The sequence below is a fragment of the Mangifera indica genome, chromosome 4, assembly GCF_011075055.1.
Source record: "Mangifera indica cultivar Alphonso chromosome 4, CATAS_Mindica_2.1, whole genome shotgun sequence".
NCBI classification, from domain to species: Eukaryota; Viridiplantae; Streptophyta; class Magnoliopsida; order Sapindales; family Anacardiaceae; genus Mangifera; species Mangifera indica.
Window position 1 is genome coordinate 1,163,391 of NC_058140.1, and position 20,859 is coordinate 1,184,249.

Consider the following 20,859-nt stretch of genomic DNA (forward strand, 5'->3'; position numbering starts at 1 on the left):
AAGAGCCAACCGTTCCCCGATGTACCGTTTCAGACTTGTCAGTTTTGAAAAATATATGCAAATAAATATAAATAAATAAATTGAAAAAAAAAAATCTGAAACAAAAAAATGGGAAGCACGAGCACGGCACTCATGGCACACTTGCGGCTGAGCTACGGCTGCGTTTCCGGACGGTACGAGCCAATCAGAACCGTGCGGAGTTCTGTGAAAGTCAACTGTTGTAGTTCGAGGCTGAGATTCGGTGCGTGGCGGCGCAGGAAGAATTTCAGTAGATTCGATTGTTTCGCGGCGTTTGACGGTGATGATGTGAGAGAGAAACAGCCGGAGATAGGTACGAGTAATAGCGGCACCGGAGGAGTTGGCTCAGCTCTTGAAGACAGACCTGGTATGATTTAAAGGGCTTTTGAGTAGAAGTGTTATTACAAATGCATATGAAAACACTTTTGGTTTTTTATTTTTTTAATTTGTAAAGCTTCGTTGATCTAAAAATGATTTTAAATAAGCATCTATCAAGTGTTTCTTCAAAACTTATAGATATGTTAAACTTCTAAGATATGCTACAAAGTAAAGGTTAAAGCTTTTTAATTTGAGTGTTCGAAATGCTGTCAAAAGTGCTTCCAGGTACGCTATTAGTATAGCTTAGCTCTGAGTTCGAGTCCTTGTTTCGTTGCACATTGAAAACAATGTTCTTAATTTTGGAAAATTTATCCCCATGTACTTGCTATAATTTTACTTATAAGCATTCAACAAAAATGTTTAAAAATCATATTATTTTGTAAACTAATTCCTTACATGCAATTGTTTTGCTTCCATATGCTTGAGTGGGCGGTCTTAATATTAAGAGTAATACTACATCCATTAATAATGGATAAAGGTAGAAATGCTGATGTGAATGAGTATTATTTTATCTCTATTTAAAAATTTTACATGATTATGTAACTATTGTTGGTGCATGAAGATTTATTGTAAAATTATAACAATAAAGTTTAGCAGAGGAGGGTCTTGACAAAATAATCTGCAAATGTAATGGAACAAGAGATTTTCTCTCAATTATAAGTGCTTTGTTTGTACCCCGTGTGAATAGAAACAAGTTGGAACTTCTAGTTCGGCTACTCCGACATATAAGTGAATTTTCTTATATAGTTTTCATTATCCTGAGTTGTGGAAGTAGATCACTATGGGATTTAGATGAGCTTCTGACATTACTTTAATGATTGACATCTTAGATGTGTCTGATATTGCAAGAGATGAAACTGTAGCAAATCTGAACAAGGATGGCAGGGAAAGTTCGCTTTACAATTTTCTTTATCCAGATAAAGAGCTCCTTCCTGATGATAAAGAAATGAGTATATTTGATCACCTAGAAGAGCTGCGTCAGAGAATATTTGTGTCAGTTTTGGCAGTTGGAGCTGCAATATTGGGATGCTTTGCATTTTCGAAAGAACTGATAGTATTTCTTGAAGCTCCTGTTAAATCACAGGGTGTACGATTTTTGCAACTAGCTCCTGGCGAGTTTTTTTTCACAACTTTGAAGGTTAGTGTGACTAAAATATCTCCTCACTCCAAATAATTTATATTATGTATGAAAGACTGAACCTGCATCCACTTTTTTTCCATATCTCTTTATGTGACATTTTAAAATCAATGTCTTTGGTTTGGGTGGGACAATGATATGTTTCTATAATTGCTGTAGTTTCTTTTATCTTTGATTATTGATCAAAATAAAGAGCCATTTTTCTGTCTTTATGCCTTCTCAATATATTTTCCCTTTTTGTTCGACTATACTGTGTGAAGTTGTTTTTGTGGAACGTAATACAAACAGCGCATTGCAAGGAAATGATATCAATTTTTGGTTAAGATGGTACTTTTGGGAATTTGAATCATTGTAGTAAACCACAGCTTGCATGGCATATTCAGTTGCATTGGTCAATAAAAAGGGCATTGACATAAGGGTCTAATAATTTTTTGTTTGTAATACTTGAATTATATCATAGGGTGCATCTAGAGCTTAAATTATTTGATGCCATTTGCCCATAAAATAACATATCTTCCTTGTTTTTTGTTGCAGGTATCTGGATATTGTGGCCTTCTTTTGGGAAGCCCTGTTATTCTTTATGAGATAATAGCCTTTGTTCTTCCAGGTCTAACGAGTGCAGAGAGAAGGTTCTTGGGGCCAATTGTTTTAGGTTCCTCAGTACTTTTCTATACTGGTATTGCCTTCTCTTACTGGGTTCTGACTCCAGCAGCCTTAAACTTCTTTGTAAATTATGCTGAAGGGGTTGTGGAATCTTTGTGGTCAATTGATCAATACTTCGAGTTTGTACTTGTGCTCATGTTCAGCACAGGATTGTCTTTCCAGGTAATGTGTCTCCTCACAGGTGTATTCTTTTGTTCAAAAAGGAAACATTTACGCCAACTAATTAGCAATCATACTTGATATATCCTTCTAGAGTGATAATTTTAATTAATGACCAACAAATCCTGGTCCATAGGAAAAAGGAAGAAAATAGTAATAATCAACTCTTGATGATTGTATAAAAATTAGGTCACTACGGAATTTGATGATGCATTTATCCATAATTTACTTTCGCCAGTAGATCCAAACTTCTTTCCAACCTCAGACTGCCAACAGGAACCCATTTTAACCGATGATGTAATTCTACAGGTTCCAGTCATACAACTTCTATTGGGACAAGTTGGGTTAGTTACAGGGGACCAAATGCTGTCCATCTGGCGATATGTTGTTGTTGGTGCAGTTGTTGCAGCGGCTGTCCTTACACCATCAACAGATCCTCTTACTCAGATGCTTCTTGCAACACCCCTTCTGGGTCTTTATTTGGGTGGTGCATGGATGGTTAAGCTTACAGGACGTTGAGAAAATTGACTGTATGAATTCATGTATTGTTAGCGAAAGCAGGCACATTTGGTGGCTTGCACATTTGAGATGCAAGATGCCACCATATTACCAGAAGGGTGTAATATAAATGCAACAGTACATGGAAGGAAAGGAAGGTATCATCCTCATCAATCTTGCATTTAATTTGTAGCATTATTGAACATGATTGAATTTTTGCATCTAATATTATAGAAAATGAAGCTGTTCTATATAGCGAAACTCAGAAGAGTCAGAACTGGTAATTACAATAGAAACCATTGGCTTGTTTCTCTCCCACTCTCTCTAATTTGCTCAGACACATTCTGCATTTTAACTTCTAAATCAGGTGTACTTGAGCAATCTAGTTTGGAGTCCATTTGTTTCAATGAATTCCTTGAACCATTGCATACCTGAACAAAAACTTAGAAAGAACTCTTAAAACTTTCTACTTCTGTCTGAAGTTTGTCAGTAAAGCTAGATATTTTCTCCAACAGTCTTCATAGCTGAAACCTCTTGTGGGGGTAAAGACAAGCTCCAAGTTCATCAATCTGTACTCCAAATCCTTGACATTATTTCAATAATTTTTCCAAGGAATCCACAAGCTTACCATTAATGTCTGGATTCTCCAGCTTCAGCAAACCAGTGATCATGCGGATTAGTTCCTTGACGACAACAAGTGTCTCAGACACAATACCAATTGCCAGTTCAACTACTTTCATCTCTTTGGGTGATAAGTCATTTCCTAATTCGCCCAAACTGGAAATTTCATTGTCTTGATCTCTGGTGTCTGCATTAGTAGAAGCATCATTAGAACCTGCCACTTACTAAAGCATTCATAGAATTGTTTTAGGATCAAAGTGAAAATTTTCCACGAGTATAAAAACCAGGTGAGAGGTCACAAAAGTCTTAGCTACAGACCAATGTTTGATTTATCTCTTTGCTGCTGATCTTCTTTCCAACAACTTCCCCCCAACTCCGATCTCGTAATTTTTAGCTCCTCTTGATGTTGATCTTCTCATTCCTAGTTTGTCAATTTTGAGCTGTTCTTGAGTTGGGCCGTGTACAGACTTGACCCGGATCAAATCTAGCCAAACTTGAGACTCAACAATCTTTCTGGAGTGGATGAAACTAACTGTGTATAACCGTATGCTTGGTAAATTAAGTTTGTGAATGTTACAAAATTCTGCAGGTTAGAGAAGTTATGTTGCCAAAAGAGATACTAGGCTATTTGTTTTGAGTAATCTGTCTCTATCAAGCATAGCACAACAATTCAGTCTGTCAAATTTCTTTAATCAGTCAAGTTTAAACCATTTTCTGGTGAAAATCTTCCATGAAAAACCCTTTCCCTCTCCATAGTCACCTGCAATATGAGTGGTCGTGGATCCAAAAATAAAACATAAGAGGTCGTGGATCTAGAAATAAAACATAGGAGGTTAAGTAGAATAAAAGTAAAATATAAATGGTCAATAAGAAATAATAAAATTTAAGAAGGCAATGTAAAATTTTAGAAGTTACACTGATATTTTATATGTTCAAAACTTTAAAAAATATAAAATTTTAGAGGTTATATTGGTATTTTATATCTTATATGGTCTGCTAATTCACATAAAATTGTTCATTGTCAGCTGAAGAAGAAGATCTTCCCTCAAATATCCTCTCTCTTGCTTTAATGGCCTGCATGATCAAGCACCAAGAATACCATAAAAAGTTAATATTCTAAAGTCAGAATAATATCAAAGGATTAGATAGGAATTGAACCAATGTTTTTAAACTCAAGCCAGTCATTAACGTTGATTCTGGTCAATTGATTTTAGATCGTTTAATCAGTGGTTCGACTAATGTGATAACAACACTTGTTAGTATCGAAACACCGTTTTTCTTCAATAGAATAAAATTTGTTTATCTATTGAAAGATTAAACTTTCTATTTTTCTTATAAAATGGGCCAAGTTTTTGCTTTTTTTCTATTGATGAGACAAAACTTTCACTTATTTATTAAAAATATCAAATTAATCACCATGTTTTCGACATAAAACAAAGCAAATAATTTTAATTGTATTTGTTGAATACTTTGAATAAGAAATACTGAAAGTTCGATTCCAAAAAAATTGAGAGTTTAATTTTCAATAAAGAAAAAATTTAGATCCCTTCAACAATAAAAGATGATAGATCGACACCTTCATATATTGATAACCCTAAATATATCCTGCAAAACAATTTGTCTATGTAAGCACCCCCAAATGCTTCAATTATGTGTGCGTGTGACATCATGCTGACATCACCTGATGGGTTGGATTCGAGTAACCTAACGGTCAAACTATGAAACTGGATGGTTCCAACAATTTGACCGCGGTTCGCCCAATCCAATTGGCAAAGTAGGTTTTGGGGCAAGCTCAGGATAGCTTTGCCCCCATGATTCGGTTGGACCGATCCAACAGACCAATCCGGTTTTCAAAACAGTGAATTGAAGATGAGAGAGGCTGACCTGTTTTTTCCAATTTTGACAGCTTGTTAAGATAGCAAGTAAAACACTCTGCACAAAAGCTCCAACTTGAATGCCAATCCAGAGTCCTTGCCCTCTCAGTTGTAACCAGAAGCCTAAAATTGCAGCAACTGGGATCCCACAAAGATAGTATGCAATAAGGTTGACATAGGCCCCCAAGTCCTGCCACCCACAGCCCCGGGCAATGCCTACATATCGGAATGATCGTAGCATCAAATCTCCAAAAAATTCGGATATAATTCAAGAACATATATGTCATGACAGTAGAAGGTAGGGCTGGATTATTTGAGTAGACCCAAACTCAAGCTTAAGCTTGCTAAAAGGTTATTCGAGTTTGGCTCACTTGAGAGAAGTCGAGCTTAAATTTAGTTTGAGTTTGAGTTAACCTTTGAACTCAGCTCAATTCTGTAGCCGAGCAAAAAATGACTAAAATGACGTCGTTTTGATTCGTATTAGTAAAAACAATATTGTTTTAATCAATTTATATAAAAAATTCTTAGACTCGTGTGTTTGGTGAGTCAGACATCTCTAAAACTCAAGTTCAAACTCAAACTAAAAAATATTTAACTTTCAGACCCGACATCAAACACGTTTTTTTAGTTTAAATTAGTTCGATTTGAATCCAACCCTAGCAAAAGACAAATCAAGGGAAAGAACTGACCAGAAAGAACTGCTTGGAAGCCGTTTAACATTACACACAGACATATCAGAGGAGACATAGTTGTGACATATTCCACAACTTCCTTGTCATTGCTGAAAAGGTAACCAACAATATGCTTGCTTGCATACAGAACTGAGCTTACTAAGACTGTCTCTAAGACTGTAAGAAATACTGCAGTGCGCACAGCAATGCGAGCTGCTTCTGGATTTCCAGCTCCTAATGCATTTGAAACTCTGGTGCTGCACAGGAACAATGAGCTCATCTTCAGAATTATTTAGTTTTGTAAAACCATGTAAATGAATTGTCTGATTGAAAATTTACATATGGGTTTGATGTGATCAATTAGGACTATCTAATACACTTTAAGGGTTTTATGATCTAGATGTGGACGACATCATATGAGCTTTAGAGTACGTTAGACATTTCATATGGTCAAATAACTAAGTAGTTGTCCAAATCATGAGCTAAACTCAAACTTACTATCAGTTAACTTACGAGCTCACGGCTTGATTCAAGTGAAATATCAATAAAATCTTAGATGTTTTAAATTTTTTATTTGCAACTCTAAAATCTTACTACATGAGTTTGAATATGGAGTAATAGATAAATATATAATTTATAGGGTGTAAACATAATTTTTTTAGCCAAACACGAGTTATTCACCATTTTGAGCTCGAGCTTGAACCAAGAACTTAACTAGTTTAGAGAGCTCGAGTTTTGCCTTAATGTCATAGAGTTTAACTCGAGTCCAAGTATTATTTAACTTGACTTGATTACACCCCTATAATATATCATCCAATCTTGGCTCTAAAACCAAAATTAGACAAAAATGCAATAATTTATCCATTGAAAGACGTTGTACCAATCACCATATTCAGACAAATTTCAAGAACTCTATGGATTCAGAAAGCTTGACACATCAAATATTCCTATAATCTCAAATATATGTAATTCAGTAATGTATAATCCATATTAGGGTGAGTTTAAGCAAACCTTGCTGCGATACCGATCCCGTCAGGTATTGTAAAAAGTGTTGTGATTGTTTCTAAACTGTCCATAAAAGAAAAATGAAATCAGCGTCAATACACATAAAATAAAAGCTCAGACTCTTAAACAGCTGATGGCTCGTGATAACTCAATGGATTGCACCACTATTAGGCCATGGAGTTGACCACTTCGACTATCAGTCACTACAGCGACACATTTTGGGGTCTCGATGTCCAGTCAGTGGGCCGGGGTGCAGGAGGCAGAGTCCTAAGCCTGCAACCCACTAAGTGTTGATTAGTCGCTACCTGTTAATTAGTGGTTTGGGTTTATCCCATCAAGAGCTGTTTTCAAGATTTCTCAAGGAACAATAATTTCGGTAAAGGCTGGCTTAGTAATAAAATGATAGAGATAGAATATTAAAATAATATTTGACTCTGTTGAACATAGATCAATTTTGGGTGAACCAAGATAAATTATCCTGTGTTCTTTCTCTTTATTTTGTAATTATTTGCTTCATTGATCTCGAAACACTAATTGAGAACATACCACACTGATAAGACTGAACTTTCAAGCTTTGGATTTGGTAAAAGCCCTGACAGCAAGGTGAGAAACTCAAAAGACCACCATTCAAGGCTGCAATCATCAGAATCAAAATTACAAATTGCTGTCTTCAAATTATCCTACAAAGAGCAATGTTATATGTAACTAATTTTGAGCATTCAATGAGTATCGATACTTTATATTTAATTCAAAATTATCTAATCATATAATAATATATTATTTGAATACTTAATTAGATACTTAAAATTTGAAGGGTATGATTTATTGCAATGGTAACTATGGAAAGAGGCAAGAATTTACCAGACCATAAATGCAGAAGGAATGGCAAGGCGAAAGAACTCTCCTATTCCTCTGAACATCTCCACTGACACAGGCACCCTGGTTTTCTCACAGCTTGAAGAGTACACCATGTACAATCCAAGTAACAAAACATTAAACCAAAATGACATCCCAATCGCGATGGCAGCCCCAATGTTCTTCATCTCAAGCTCTAAAATGAGAGCCCAAGAGATAAAAATGTGGAAGCAAATGGTGGCACAAGAGCTCATGAACAAGGGGGAGATCAAGCTTTGCACTTGAAAGTATCTAACAAGAGGCTGAAGAACTGCATAGCCAAAAAGTGCAGGAAGAAGCCACACTGTAAATTTACCAGATTCAGCTGAAATTAGAGGGTCCTGTCCCATTAAAACCAGAAGTTTCCCCATGTTAATCCACAGTAAAGTCACTGGGAAACAAACCAGAATCAGGCAAAACATGGCAGTCTGAGTTTGGATCCCAAGTTTTCTGTATTGCTGAGCTCCAAATCCTTGCCCACATATAGTTTCCATTGCAGTTGACATTCCAAACTGTTCCCCGTTTCCACACATGAAAAAATTCCATCATTTTTCAACTCTAATGTTAATAAAATATCATCATCAAAGCTAATAATATTAATTATAATTATAATTTAATTAAATTAAATAATTAAATAATATCAAAACGGTTTACAAAAGTAAAACTTTAATTTACTCTATTATTTCTAATCTATTTTTTTATCTTTTATTACTACTAACATTAACTTAGATTTTGTTAAATTTTATTTTTATTTGTTATTTTTTAAAGGCAAAAATATTTAATTAATATAACAAATAATATAATAGAAAATCTTAATATAATTACATCCAATATTCTTCGAAACATTTAAATAAATTAATATTTTAGTATACTTTTTATTACATATAATAATTAGTTTTAATTTATATATAATTTTTTTATATAATATATTTTTAAAGTAATTTTTTATTTTTTATAAGAAAAAATTATCGAAATCAAATACACAATTATAGTAATTATACGTAGACATGCCATTGTAGGTTAAAGTTAAAGTTGATTGTAACTTTGATGGGGTTCAACGTATGTAAGTCCTCTCTCTATTTTTACTTATTGAAAACTATCATTCAACTATTCTTCCCTGAAAATGAATCAAAAGGGACTAGACTTACAAGGAGGCTGAAGCCGGTGACAGCGCAGAAGGAGATGGCTATGGCGGTGCTGGAGAGGAAGAGCTCACCGAGATGTCCCACCATCATCAACGAGATGACTTGCAGAAAGTACTGAGACAAGTTCACAGCCACCATGGGACCTGCTATGCAGCTCAGCTTCTTCACTTCTTCAACATATTCACCCACTCCAATATTATTTCTTCCATTTCCAGGACTTGAAATTGCTTCTCTTCTTTCTTCTTCTCCCTCTCTATCCAACAAGCCCTTGTCCATTTTTTCTCTGTGCAAATTTCTCTCTTTACACGAGCTTTGGTAGAAAATTTATGAAACATTATGTTATTTAGCGGCCATTATGACAGGCTAGAGACAAGAGACAATGTACCGACTTTAGTAATAGTTTAAGGTTAAAATTATAATTTTATAATATATTAATTTTTTAAAAAATAAAAAATAAATCTTTTACATATCAGACCCTAATGTTTTAAACGAACTCTTTAACTCTTAAAAAAATTTTAAAACTCAAAATTTAAATCTTGAAATCTTTTGGAAACCTTAATCGTCACTATCACCATAATCTTTTCAGTGTCAACCCCTACCACTATCTCTTTTATGGTGATGAGAATTTTTGTTAATGATAATCTTCGATTGATCGATTCATTGATTGAACTAAATAAAAAATTGATCGAGAGGAAGAAGAGGATCAAAGGAACATAAAAGAAGTGGCTGAAATCAATGATGGCCTAAAATTGAAAAAGGAAGAAGAAGGAGGAGGTAAAAGTGAAAGAAAAATGAAACAAATGAGTTCTTATATAATCAAAATATTTAAATATTTTATTTTTAATTGTTATTAATTTAATATTATATGATATTTTTAAAAAATACAATGACATAAATAAAATAATAATTTCACTTTTTAATAATCCTTTATTTTTTTATTTGTTTGCCAAACATAAAAATATTGAGATTAGGGATATATCAAAGTCGAATACGTCTCTTCTTCTCTTCGGACAAATGTTTTGAACAATATCTAATATGACAAATGATTAATAATTGATTTGATACATGATATGATGTAATATTCCTTCTTTATAAGTTGATACAATCTCAAGGCATCATTGTCGAGCTTTGTTTTTATAGTGACGTTAAACGTGCATTTATAATAAATATTTATTTAATTATTAATAATAATATATAATTTTATAGTTAAATATTATTTTTTTAAAATTAAAATTACCTATTTAATAATAATATATTATTATTAATATTTAAATTGATATTCATTACACAGTTTTATTATTCTTATTATGTTAATGTTCTTAATAATAATATGTTAATAGGGTCTGATTTAATCCAAACTATTCGAATTCAAATTTAGGTATGGATCAAATGAATCGAGTTTTAATTAAAAGTTAAATTTATTTTTATTAAAAAAGATGAGTTTTAATAGATTTAAATATTTAAGTTTAAGTTAATTTTTATTAAATTTAAAATAAAATAATTATCGAGGTAAATTCAATCTTTAATTTGTCGATTTTTAACAAATCTTAGACTGGATTTTATTTAGATTTGATGGGATCAAATCTAACCCTGTTTAGTAAATTTCTGTATTATTTATAATTTTTGCAACTGCATGTGAGGTGGCAGAGCCGGGTGCCCGCTCCGCCGTGCATGTGGCAGCACACTAATTGCAATTTGTTCCAAGGAAAACGATAAATGTCTGTGTCAGAAGTGCACTACAAGCGCTGAAGAAGACGAGATTTCATTATTGAGAAAACGCCAATTGAGGAATTGTTAACGTTATGTATACGGTATTGGGTATTTAATTATATATTTATACGATATATTAATAATATATAAAATTTAATTTAATTTATAAAATTAGAATAAATTATTTAAAAATTATAGTTTGATTTAATTTTATTTATAAAATAATTTTGTTTAAGTTGATATATTTTTTAAAAACAATTTTCAGTTTGAAATATAGTTTAAACGATTTTTAAATTGAATCAAATCATAAACTCTCTGTATATATATATATAATAGAAACTTTCTATAAATAATTAAATAAATAACTTATTTTTGTTATTTTTACATTTATTTTAGTTTTTTTTATCTTTTATATTGTATATATAAATTTTATATGTTTATATTATATTAAAAAAATATTATTCAATTAATTTTATTAAATAATATATATTTAAAAATAAATAATTTTAATAAATTTAAACCGTAATTCAAACTAAAACAAACTGTATTTATTTAGTTTGATTTTAAAATTTTTAAAACTATTTTTTTAATTTAGTTTAAAAATTTTCTCAAATTAGGTCTTACATACCTTTATAATATATTATTATATTATTAAATATTATTATATTTTTAATTTAAAATTATTTAATTATATAATAATATCTAATTAAATATTAAAAAATATTGATTATATTGATTGGGAAAACGCCAAACCAATGCACACAATCCTAATTATTATACTGCCAATAGTGCGAGCGGTCCCCCGCTTCAAAGGAGAAAGTCCCATTTTTCTTGCGGGCAAATTAAACTCCCCATTTATACAGATATACCAACATTTTTATTCTTAAAATATCTATACCGCAAAACTGTAAATTTCCTAAATTACAATTGCATTTGACCATAGATTTGAATCCGTACAACTAGAACTGTTCACGTGTGAAAGAACAGGGTAGGCGATATTTTCTTTTCCTTCATACGTGAGCAGCCTTTGATCGAATTTTATGAGGAGATAGCCAATGCTGACGGCAATTGTTGCATCAACGACGACGATTTAAACTGTTGCACCGACGCCAAGACACTCATCTTCACCCACTAATGTCAACGCACTTGGCTGCACCCAGAAAAGCTAACGTCGATGCGATTGTCTCCAACCAAAAATAAATACACTCGGATTGCAATGGCATGCCAAATGAGTATTTCTTTCTGTTTTGGATTGTGGATTGATGATTCATGCATTTTTGTGTTAGATTTAGGGTTTGGGTATATGAAAAGTTTGAAACTTCCTTGTTATAAATATCAGTTGGAAACAAATATATAGTTTATGTTTGATATTGGTTGTGATGTGGTTGATTTTGGATGATTTGAAGATAATGTGATGTAAAGAATAGGTAGGCTAGGTCAAGGCCCGACCTCACCTACACACGGTGACCTCATCTATTATACGAGGTCACTATTATGTAATGTTCACCTTGTCTATATTTGGTTTAAAAAAATCGTCTAAATTGAATTCCAAACCAAACTATTTAAAAAAAATTAACCTAAGTTGTACTATTTTTAAGTCAAACTAAAACAAACTACGAAATTCAAACGATTTAGTCCAGTTTTCCTATTTTAACCATGCACAACCTACTTTAGATTGAATCTTACAATCTTTAAAGAACACTAAGGGATAACTTGAATGACAAAATTGGGTTACCCAAACAACAAATAGGGTATGAATTTGAAACTCGTTGAAATTATATCAAGATTAAATTCTTAACTTACATAGTATAATAGTTATAGAATTAATTACTGGATTTAAGAATTTTTCATGCTTGGTATAGTCGATTCAAGTTTAATTAGAGTGAAAAGCTAACTCTCAATTAGACATAAAAAGATAAGAAAAATTGAAATAAGGGTTTTTCATTAATAAAAAAATGTTTTTTTTTTCTTATATGGCATGAGTGAGGATAAAAAATAAAAATATGTGGAAAAAAATGAAAAATTATTTATTATCATCATATTTTTGTTTTTTGATAAGTCAATGTTTTAAAACCGAATCTAGGCCAATCAGTTCGACTGAAAACTAGTAGTTAATCAAATTTATATTACAAATAAAACTTATTTTAACCATTCGATTGAATTAATGAGGTTAAATCGAGTAAATTATAATTTAACCATTGAATCAATTTAATCAAACTATTATACTAACATTAACATCAGTTATTTAAATTTGAGGACGAACAAACTCAAAACCCATATTGTATATAGGGAGGCATAGGCCATAACATTTATTATTCAACATTATCGTAGAAATGTATTTAGTATACTCGACTTAACATTTTAATTATGTCTTACTTGACATCTGAATGGTCTGATAGATTAACAAGGTCTGTTTAGACATGATAAAAACAATTTGATGGAGATAAAGTCTAGCAACAATCAAACAATAACAACTAGATAATTTATTTTGTATTTTTAAAATTTAAACTCCTCATTCATAATTTTTATTATATATGAATAATTATAAATTGGGCCACAAACTGTAAGCCCAATTGGGCCAGGCCCAGGCCCAATTCAAGTCTCTTTAAAACCTCACATCACACAAACCCTAGCATTTCCTCATTAATATCATACTGATTATAGTTTTGGTGCTTGTTTACTCTTTTACTATTGCCAAAAACGATGTCGGTTTCAGATCTTGCTTGCAGTTATGCTTGCTTGATCCTCCATGATGATGGCATCCCCATCACTGTATCCTTACTCTACATTTCACTTTGATTTAATGCTTCGAAATTCTTTCTTCCATTAGGGTTCTATATTTCTTGAGTTTCTAATAATGCCGTGAATTGGCACCTGTTAAGATCACAAAAAAAAATTATAATGTAAAATATGGAAAAAATTTTGTTTTTCCGAGTTTTTCTCACACTTTTTTTAGCCAAACAAATTCGTAATTAGGGTTACATTTTTAGTTATGATCACGTATATGTTAATAACTGTACATTGAAACAATTAAAAATAGGAATAAAAATATGTTGAAAATTTTGTTTTCAAATTTTTTTTTTGGGGTGTTTTCTTAATATTTTTCAAAGGCAGAGAAGATTGTGCAATTGGTGAAAGCAGCCAACGTTGAGATCGAATCATATTGGCCTGGCTTGTTTGCCTCACTAGCCGCGAAGCGAAACATTGAGGATATTATTGTGAATATGGGGTCTGTTGGTGGCGGTGCTTGTGCTGCCGCTGCTGTTTCCGCCCCGGCGGCAGGTGCTGGTGCTGCAGCCAATGCCCCTCCAGCGCAGGAGAAGAAGAAGGTAATGAATTATTCAAACACCATTCAGGGTTTTTTTTTTTTTTCCAAATTGCATTTCTACTTTTCTTTTAACATGACATCGATATATTATATATACATCGAAATATATTGCATGATATCTTTTAATATGTCTATTGAAGTGGGAGACCTCGACAATAGGTTTGTTTACTAGCTTGATGGCCAGACTCTATCCCAAAGTGGTCACACAAATGGGAGGCATACATGCTACAAAAGATAAGATAGGTGAACTGAGGTTGTACGAGTCCACAATCACTACACGAGATAAACTTGGGTATAACGAATACGATTTTAGAGCCAAAAGTCTAAATAGTGGGTTACAAATCCCCCATCTCATTAGGTACGGAAAACAAATCGACATCTCGATTTGAGACAGGAAATCCTTATGAAAAAACATATGTGAAAATATTTAGAGAGATTAATTATCAAAAGAGCTCCCGAAATTGTGGTTATTTTTTTTTTTGGTTTCTTAACTATGTAATTTTTAACATTGATTTTTCTTTTTTATATTATTAAAGGCTTATGATTTTTTGGTAAATTTGCAGGAAGAGCCCCAGGAAGAGAGTGATGAAGATATGGGATTTAGCCTATTTGATTAGGAAGCTCTTTTAAGCATGTTTCCTGCTTAATTTTATTACCTAATAAGGGCAGTTCAATTTTGCATCATCAATTTAGTTATTTGGCTTTCCATTGTTTTGTTCGTTCTTGAGAATCTGAATAAAAATAAGTTCTCTTTTTCTTTATTTTCTATTTTGTTTTCTTGTTTGGATAAGAGGAAAATGAATGACGGAAAATATATATAAAAACTAATTTAATTCCTGTATATGAAAGAAAAGTGTTGAGATGGAATCGATTTCGGCTGTGTCCAAATATGACTAAGTTTAAAATCAACTTAAATTTAAAAAGTTAATTCAAAATTGACAAATTAAAACTCAAATTCGATTTAAAAATAATGTAACTTTAAATTTAGTTTAAACCAACTCAAATTAGAATATTTTGAATCAACTCAAACTAGGCTTGTTCGATCCAAACTTGAATTTGAGTTTCGATAACTCAAATTGAATCAGAAAAGTGCATAAAATTAAATTTAGAAATTGAATTTTCTGAATTTTTTTCTATTTCCAATTTGTTTTCTTCCATATTACTTGTTTAAACTTGACATATTCACAAAGATTATTTACATCCAAAAAAGTCGGTTCGAGATCAATAAATTGAGGTTTAAACTCAAATTAAAAATAAATTAATTTTGAATTTGATTTAAGCAAACTCAAACTTGAATATTTGAATCAATTCGAACTCAGTTCATTCAATTTGAGCTCGAATTCAAACACCAACCGTTCAGATGAAATTCAACCCTAGAAAAAAGCAGAAAATTAATTTTTCAAATTGAATTTTTTCATTTTCAATTTATTTTCCTCATCATTTTACTTGTTTAGACTATGTATGTTCACACCTTAATGCCCACAAATATTACTCAAATAAAAAAAAGGCGAGTTGAGACTCAAACTCTATTGGGAAATAAATTAATTCTGAATTCGATCTAAATCAACTCAAACTCGAATATTTAAATTAATTTGAATTCGGCTCATTCTATTTAAGAACAAATTCGAGTTTTGACAGTTTGGATCGAATAGAGCCCTAGAAAAAGAGCGGGGAATTAAATTCAGAAGTTCAAAATTTTTTTATATCTCCAATTTGTTTTCATCACTATATTGCTTATTTAGAGTTATATATTCAAAGCATAGTGCTCACTCAGATTGCTCCATCTCCATTTTATGCTAAAGATCTTCCCTCAAGTGCTCTCTCCCTTGCTTTATGTGCCTGCATTTCATATAAAAAAACTCCTTCAAAAAAAACATTTTCGAATCAATAAAATTATGTGCACTAATTTTAAATATCCAAAAGGAATTTAGATGATGTGACACTTAATCTCATGATAACACTTCATCGGAATATCTCATTGAGTATTCAAAACTGAGTGTATATAATATTGCTCTTTTGGAATATGAAGATTTGGTTAACGAAGTGACCTGTTTTTCCCAATTTGTGTAACTTGTTATGATAAAAAGCAGAAGTGTTTGAGTAAAAGAACCAGCTTGTACTCCAATCCATAGTCCCACTCCTCTCAATTTCAACCAGAAACCCAATGTTGCAGCTATTGGAATTCCACACAGATAAAAGGCCCCAAGATTTACAAATGCCCCTATATGCTGCCACCCACATCCTCTTGCAACACCTAAAATTAAACCAGAAATTAGATACAGATAAGGGTGGATTCGATCCAAATAAAGCCGAGTTGGGGCTATTTCAATCTCGGATCAAAGTCATAATGTCCAACTCGAGTTTTGAGTTCATTCGAGTTAGTGCACAATGTTATCGGAGGGCTACTAGGATGATGAACATTGTCACAAAATGAACAAATGCTTCAATCTCGTGGAGAGCTACCAAACAAGAACTAAGATTCCAAATTGACTCGTTTGAGTTGAATCATTAATTCAGTTTCAACGATATTAGATTGGATCCACCCCTACATATGGGGAAGATCAATATAAATCAAAACTAGGGGTGTTCAAAACAGTTTGACATTATTTTGAATTGAACCAAAATTTATATTTAAAAATATAATTATAAACCAAAATCAAACAGATCAAGAGATTAATCAATTTCAAACCAAATAAAAAATATCAGTTAACTAAACTGAATTTTTGGCCAACTGGTTTTGAATTAATTATTTTTTTTTCAAGTTTCTGAAAATCAATTTGGTACATTATTACTTTTTCATTCATTTATTTAAAAACTAATTCAATTCGATTAACCAATTTTCAAAAATAGACAAACCAATAACAGAATGAAAAAAATCAGTTTTGGTATATTATTGAACTAGTTTTCCAAATAATTTATTTTTTGGTTTAGTTTTTAATTTGAATATTAATTTAGTTCAATTATTAAATAATTTTGAACACTCGTAACCATAGTCAAAACACCAAAACTTAAACCTATTTGTAAGGAAGGAAAAGAAATTAATTACTGACCTGAAAGGACTCCTTGTAAGGAGTCCATGATGACAGATAGGCAAACCAGAGGAGCCATGGTGGTGACATAATCCACAACTTCTTTCTCATTGCTGAAAACGTATCCAAAAACATGCCGACTTGCGAACAGACTTGCACTCACTATAATTGCCTCTGTGATTGCTAGAAATAGCACTGCATATGCGGCTACTCGAGCCTTTTGGGGTTCCCAGCTCCCAATTCATTTGAAACTCTAGTACTGCACAAACAAATTGATTAACAAATGATCGAAACAACTCAGATTTGGCTTGTTTTATGAAAACGAGCCTATTCATTGGCTTAAAAATTTCTCATTCGATCCAAGTTCAAGTAGCTCAAAATTGGCTCATATCTGAAAGAGTATGCTTGAGACCGACAAACGAAGGCTCAAACTTAATTAAAAAATAATTTAACTTTGACTTTTATCTAAGTTGAGGAGTTCAAATCCAAAGGAGCTAACTTCATATAAATGCTCTGAGGCTCAAAATTGGTTTGAAAATAATTTAACTTTAAATTTAATTTGAATAAGTTCAAATTTGAATATTCAAATCAATTCAAACTGAACTCATTTTAGTTCATTCCTTGACCTGAACTTATACTGTCTAATTTGAACTCAAATTCAAGTTCGAGTAGCTCCATATCCAATCCAACTATAAACATAATAAGAGTTGGACTTTAGAACAAACCTTACTGCGGCACCAAGTCCGTAGGGAATCGAGTAGAGTGTTGAAATTGTGTTAAGGCTGCTCAAAGAAGTTCAAAATCAACAGTTAAATTTGTTTGGATAATAAATATAATAATAAAACTATGTGTCCATACTTTTGAAGATATAATTGGGTATACAAATAATGTATGATTTTGAATTAAAGATAAAATAACACTCAATCACATATTGGTATATCATCTGTAAACCCAATTGTGTACTGAAAATGTGTATACATAATTTCATTATATGAAAAATCCTGAGTTTGTCTTATGAAATCACAAACTTACCAGACAGAGAGGACAGAAGTTTCAAGCTCTGGATTTGGTAGAAGTCCTGACATCAAAATAAGGAGTTCAAATGACCACCATTCCAGGCTGCGAATATAAACCCATATAAGAAAAAGGCTTCAACTCCTTCGGGAAACCTGGAATTTTCTCAAAAAGAAACAAAAACAGAAGAAAAATACCAAATCATAACTGCAGAAGGAATAGCAAACCGGAAGAACTCTCCAATTCCTCTGAAAACCTCCATGGAAATGGGAGCCCGAGTTTTCTCACAGGCTGAAGAAAACTTCATGTAAATCACCAGGAAAATCACATTCAACCAATACGAAATACCGATGGCCAATGCTCCACCAAGATTTCCGAGTCCAGACTTGAACACCAATCCCCAGCAAAGAGGAATGTGGAAACAAAGACTGGCGAAAGAGCTTAAGAACATTGGAAATGTCAAGCTCTGCGTCTGAAAGTATCGGACGAGCGGCTGAAGCGCTGCATAGGCAAAGAGAGCAGGAACAAGCCAGACTATGAATTTTCCAGCTTCATGAGAAATCCTGGGGTCTTGGCCAATTAAAACCAGAAGCTTTCCCATGAAAATCCAGAGCAAAGAAAGAGGGAGACAGACTAAAAATAGAGACAGTATTGCAGCGTAAGTTTGAGTTCCAATTCTTTCGTATTGCTTTGCTCCAAATGCTTGTCCACATAAAGTTTCCAGTCCACTCGCCATTCCCATCTGTAAATTTTACAATCAAGTTAGCACATGCCTTCTGTATTTGTTTTCGTGCCTTTCAATAATATCTGTCAAATTTTTTTTCATGGCAGACAATTTTATTTTCCGAAATTTTTGCATGAAATCTATAGTAGAGCTGGATCCAAACCAAGCCAATTTAACTTGGTGCTCTGCTCAATTTGAATTGGAGTTTCAGCTTATCAGCTCTACTCAAATCCCTCTCTGAACAAAATTGTTTATCATGTCAACAACACTATTTATTTTGTTAATGACACTATTTAACCGCTTGCGATTCTCCAATGATATCTCTAACAAGTTCGAACAAGCTCAAGTTTAAGATGACCCTAATGGATTTGAGTCAAGTTCGAGCCAACCCATATACGAACTCAACTAAACTTGAATCTAATCCTAATCTCTTAGAACAAGTACTTTTCCCCTCCATTATCTATACAAACAATTATATATTTACAGGTACAAACAAAATTGATATGTCACCATATACTCATGATGACATATTTTTTTTTTGTTTATATCAATTTATAATCATCATTTGCATATATAATATTGCTTATTTGCCCTTTGCAGCAACCTAGGATTATTGAACCAGACAAAAGGAAAGAAAACGTCTTAATAGTGTACCAAACAAACTAACATTATTCATCACTAATGAGATGAACAATGTTACCGGATGACAAATGAATCGATTTCAAGTTGAGATTAAATGTTTGACAACTCAATTTAAGATTAACTAATTCGAGCCAAGTTGTGGATTTGAATCCAATTAGATCGGATCAAATCCGTCATTCATCAGTATAGCATTACTCATTTGGCATATGCAAAACATGGGATTATTGAACCAAACAAAAGGAAAGAAAGAAGCCTAAATGGTATGCAGATGCCAGGACCACTAATGCGACACTTCCAGAAATTGCTCAATTACAAAAATGGATGGACCTATATTTTTGCCTAAGATAGTTTGAAGATAAGCCTGGAAAACCATCCAATATCTATCCGATAAAAATGTATTTAACTTAATATAATGATCTCTTAAACACAATTAACAAAAAGCCAAAAAAATTAATTATAATTAATTATCAGCCTAATTATTTGCTTAATATATTAAATCAAAACCAATCCCTTCTTCTTCCTCAAGAACAAATATCAAAGACATTATATGTGTGAACGTATGCATAGATGTACATATCCGTAAGAAGAAGACATACAATAAGACTGAAGCCAGTGACGCTGGAGAGGGAGATGGCGATGGCGGTGCTGGAGAGAGCGAGTTCGCCGAGATGACCAACCATCATGACAGAAATAACTTGCAGCAAGTACTGAGAAAGAATCACCACCACCATAGGAGCCGCTAAGTAACCTACAGTTTTAACTTCTGTAAAGAAAACATCACAAGTTGTTGATGTTGTTGTTGTTGTTGTTGTTGTTGTTGTTGTTGTTGTTGTTGTTGCAGTTGAAGTCTTCAATGGCGGCAATAATAAACTCTCCTCCATGCTTTTGTTCTTCTCTAAGTCACTCATGGCACAAACCTCCACAGCCTACTCCTCAAGCTAATTTTCCAGCCGCCTCTGAAGAGAAAGAGGAAGAAGAGTTGTATGATTTCAGCTTTCTCTTCGAATGGGTGTGTGTATATATAGAGAAAGAAATTGATTTTTTTTCTTATTGCAAAAACTTTTCGAAAATTTGAACGTGGAGGCCACGGAATAAGGCATTTGATATGGCGATAACTGTTGGTGCGTGAACAACCAGTTGTGTATAGACAGAGTAGGTTACATTGTCCCACCTACAGTTTGAGTCCAAAACACTTTTTTCAGTAAAATTCCAATAATACGATTAGCACCCATTTTGGATATACAAATATATATATCTATATAACATAATTTGATAATTTTGTATTAAAAATAAAATAACAAATACTCATATGATAACATATATAAATGTGTATAAAATTATGTATCTA

At 32.5% G+C, this 20,859-nt stretch overlaps 4 protein-coding genes across 6 annotated transcripts; 2 read left to right on the top strand and 2 right to left on the bottom strand.

The window, feature by feature from the left end:
• Positions 1-36: 36 nt before the first annotated feature.
• Positions 37-4,787, top strand: LOC123213872 (sec-independent protein translocase protein TATC, chloroplastic). 2 transcript variants are annotated; one of them, XR_006501769.1, is made up of 5 exons: positions 37-385; positions 1,227-1,534; positions 2,069-2,359; positions 2,666-3,012; positions 4,501-4,787. XR_006501769.1 is itself a non-coding variant. In XM_044633497.1 (4 exons), exons 1-4 carry the CDS (start codon positions 109-111, stop codon positions 2,873-2,875), a joined length of 1,086 nt encoding a protein of 361 aa, XP_044489432.1. In that variant the 5' UTR covers positions 37-108; the 3' UTR covers positions 2,876-3,028. The 2 variants fall into 2 exon arrangements, 1 of the variants encoding a protein (XP_044489432.1); XM_044633497.1 differs by lacking the exon at positions 4,501-4,787 and having other exon boundaries at positions 2,666-3,028.
• LOC123213871 (protein DETOXIFICATION 14-like) lies at positions 3,061-9,805 on the bottom strand. 2 transcript variants are annotated; one of them, XR_006501768.1, is made up of 8 exons: positions 9,068-9,805; positions 7,887-8,431; positions 7,572-7,658; positions 7,032-7,088; positions 6,039-6,277; positions 5,360-5,565; positions 3,794-4,549; positions 3,061-3,662 (listed from the first exon to the last, which is right to left on the bottom strand). XR_006501768.1 is itself a non-coding variant. In XM_044633496.1 (7 exons), exons 1-7 carry the CDS (start codon positions 9,338-9,340, stop codon positions 4,472-4,474), a joined length of 1,485 nt encoding a protein of 494 aa, XP_044489431.1. In that variant the 5' UTR covers positions 9,341-9,805; the 3' UTR covers positions 3,061-4,471. The 2 variants fall into 2 exon arrangements, 1 of the variants encoding a protein (XP_044489431.1); XM_044633496.1 differs by having other exon boundaries at positions 3,061-4,549.
• Positions 9,806-13,424: 3,619 nt separating this feature from the next.
• On the top strand, positions 13,425-14,862 carry LOC123215148 (60S acidic ribosomal protein P1-like). Its single transcript, XM_044635219.1, has 3 exons — positions 13,425-13,546; positions 13,885-14,103; positions 14,666-14,862. The coding sequence occupies exons 1-3, from the start codon at positions 13,478-13,480 to the stop codon at positions 14,717-14,719; spliced, it is 342 nt and encodes a 113-aa protein (XP_044491154.1). The 5' UTR covers positions 13,425-13,477; the 3' UTR covers positions 14,720-14,862.
• Positions 14,863-15,777: 915 nt separating this feature from the next.
• Positions 15,778-20,604, bottom strand: LOC123213758 (protein DETOXIFICATION 12-like). Its single transcript, XM_044633290.1, is given in 8 exon segments — positions 15,778-15,941; positions 16,151-16,356; positions 17,153-17,350; positions 17,353-17,390; positions 17,857-17,913; positions 18,164-18,250; positions 18,343-18,887; positions 20,108-20,604. Coding segments are annotated over 8 exon segments (1,491 nt in total). The 5' UTR covers positions 20,420-20,604; the 3' UTR covers positions 15,778-15,893.
• Positions 20,605-20,859: the final 255 nt, after the last annotated feature.

What these genes read in the sequence shown, in the direction of transcription:
- LOC123213872 (XM_044633497.1), top strand. Translation starts at nt 109, where the DNA reads ATGGGAAGCACGAGCACGGCACTCATGGCACACTTGCGGCTGAGCTAC. An exon ending in AGCTCTTGAAGACAGACCTG is followed by an intron (nt 386 to 1,226) that starts GTATGATTTAAA and finishes TTGACATCTTAG; the next exon opens with ATGTGTCTGATATTGCAAGA. An exon ending in GCACAGGATTGTCTTTCCAG is followed by an intron (nt 2,360 to 2,665) that starts GTAATGTGTCTC and finishes GTAATTCTACAG; the next exon opens with GTTCCAGTCATACAACTTCT.
- LOC123213871 (XM_044633496.1), bottom strand. Translation starts at nt 9,340, where the DNA reads ATGGACAAGGGCTTGTTGGATAGAGAGGGAGAAGAAGAAAGAAGAGAA. An exon ending in TCACCGGCTTCAGCCTCCTT is followed by an intron (nt 8,432 to 9,067) that starts GTAAGTCTAGTC and finishes AACGGGGAACAG; the next exon opens with TTTGGAATGTCAACTGCAAT. An exon ending in CCTTCTGCATTTATGGTCTG is followed by an intron (nt 7,659 to 7,886) that starts GTAAATTCTTGC and finishes TGATGATTGCAG; the next exon opens with CCTTGAATGGTGGTCTTTTG.
- LOC123215148 (XM_044635219.1), top strand. Translation starts at nt 13,478, where the DNA reads ATGTCGGTTTCAGATCTTGCTTGCAGTTATGCTTGCTTGATCCTCCAT. An exon ending in ATGATGGCATCCCCATCACT is followed by an intron (nt 13,547 to 13,884) that starts GTATCCTTACTC and finishes TATTTTTCAAAG; the next exon opens with GCAGAGAAGATTGTGCAATT. An exon ending in CAGCGCAGGAGAAGAAGAAG is followed by an intron (nt 14,104 to 14,665) that starts GTAATGAATTAT and finishes GTAAATTTGCAG; the next exon opens with GAAGAGCCCCAGGAAGAGAG.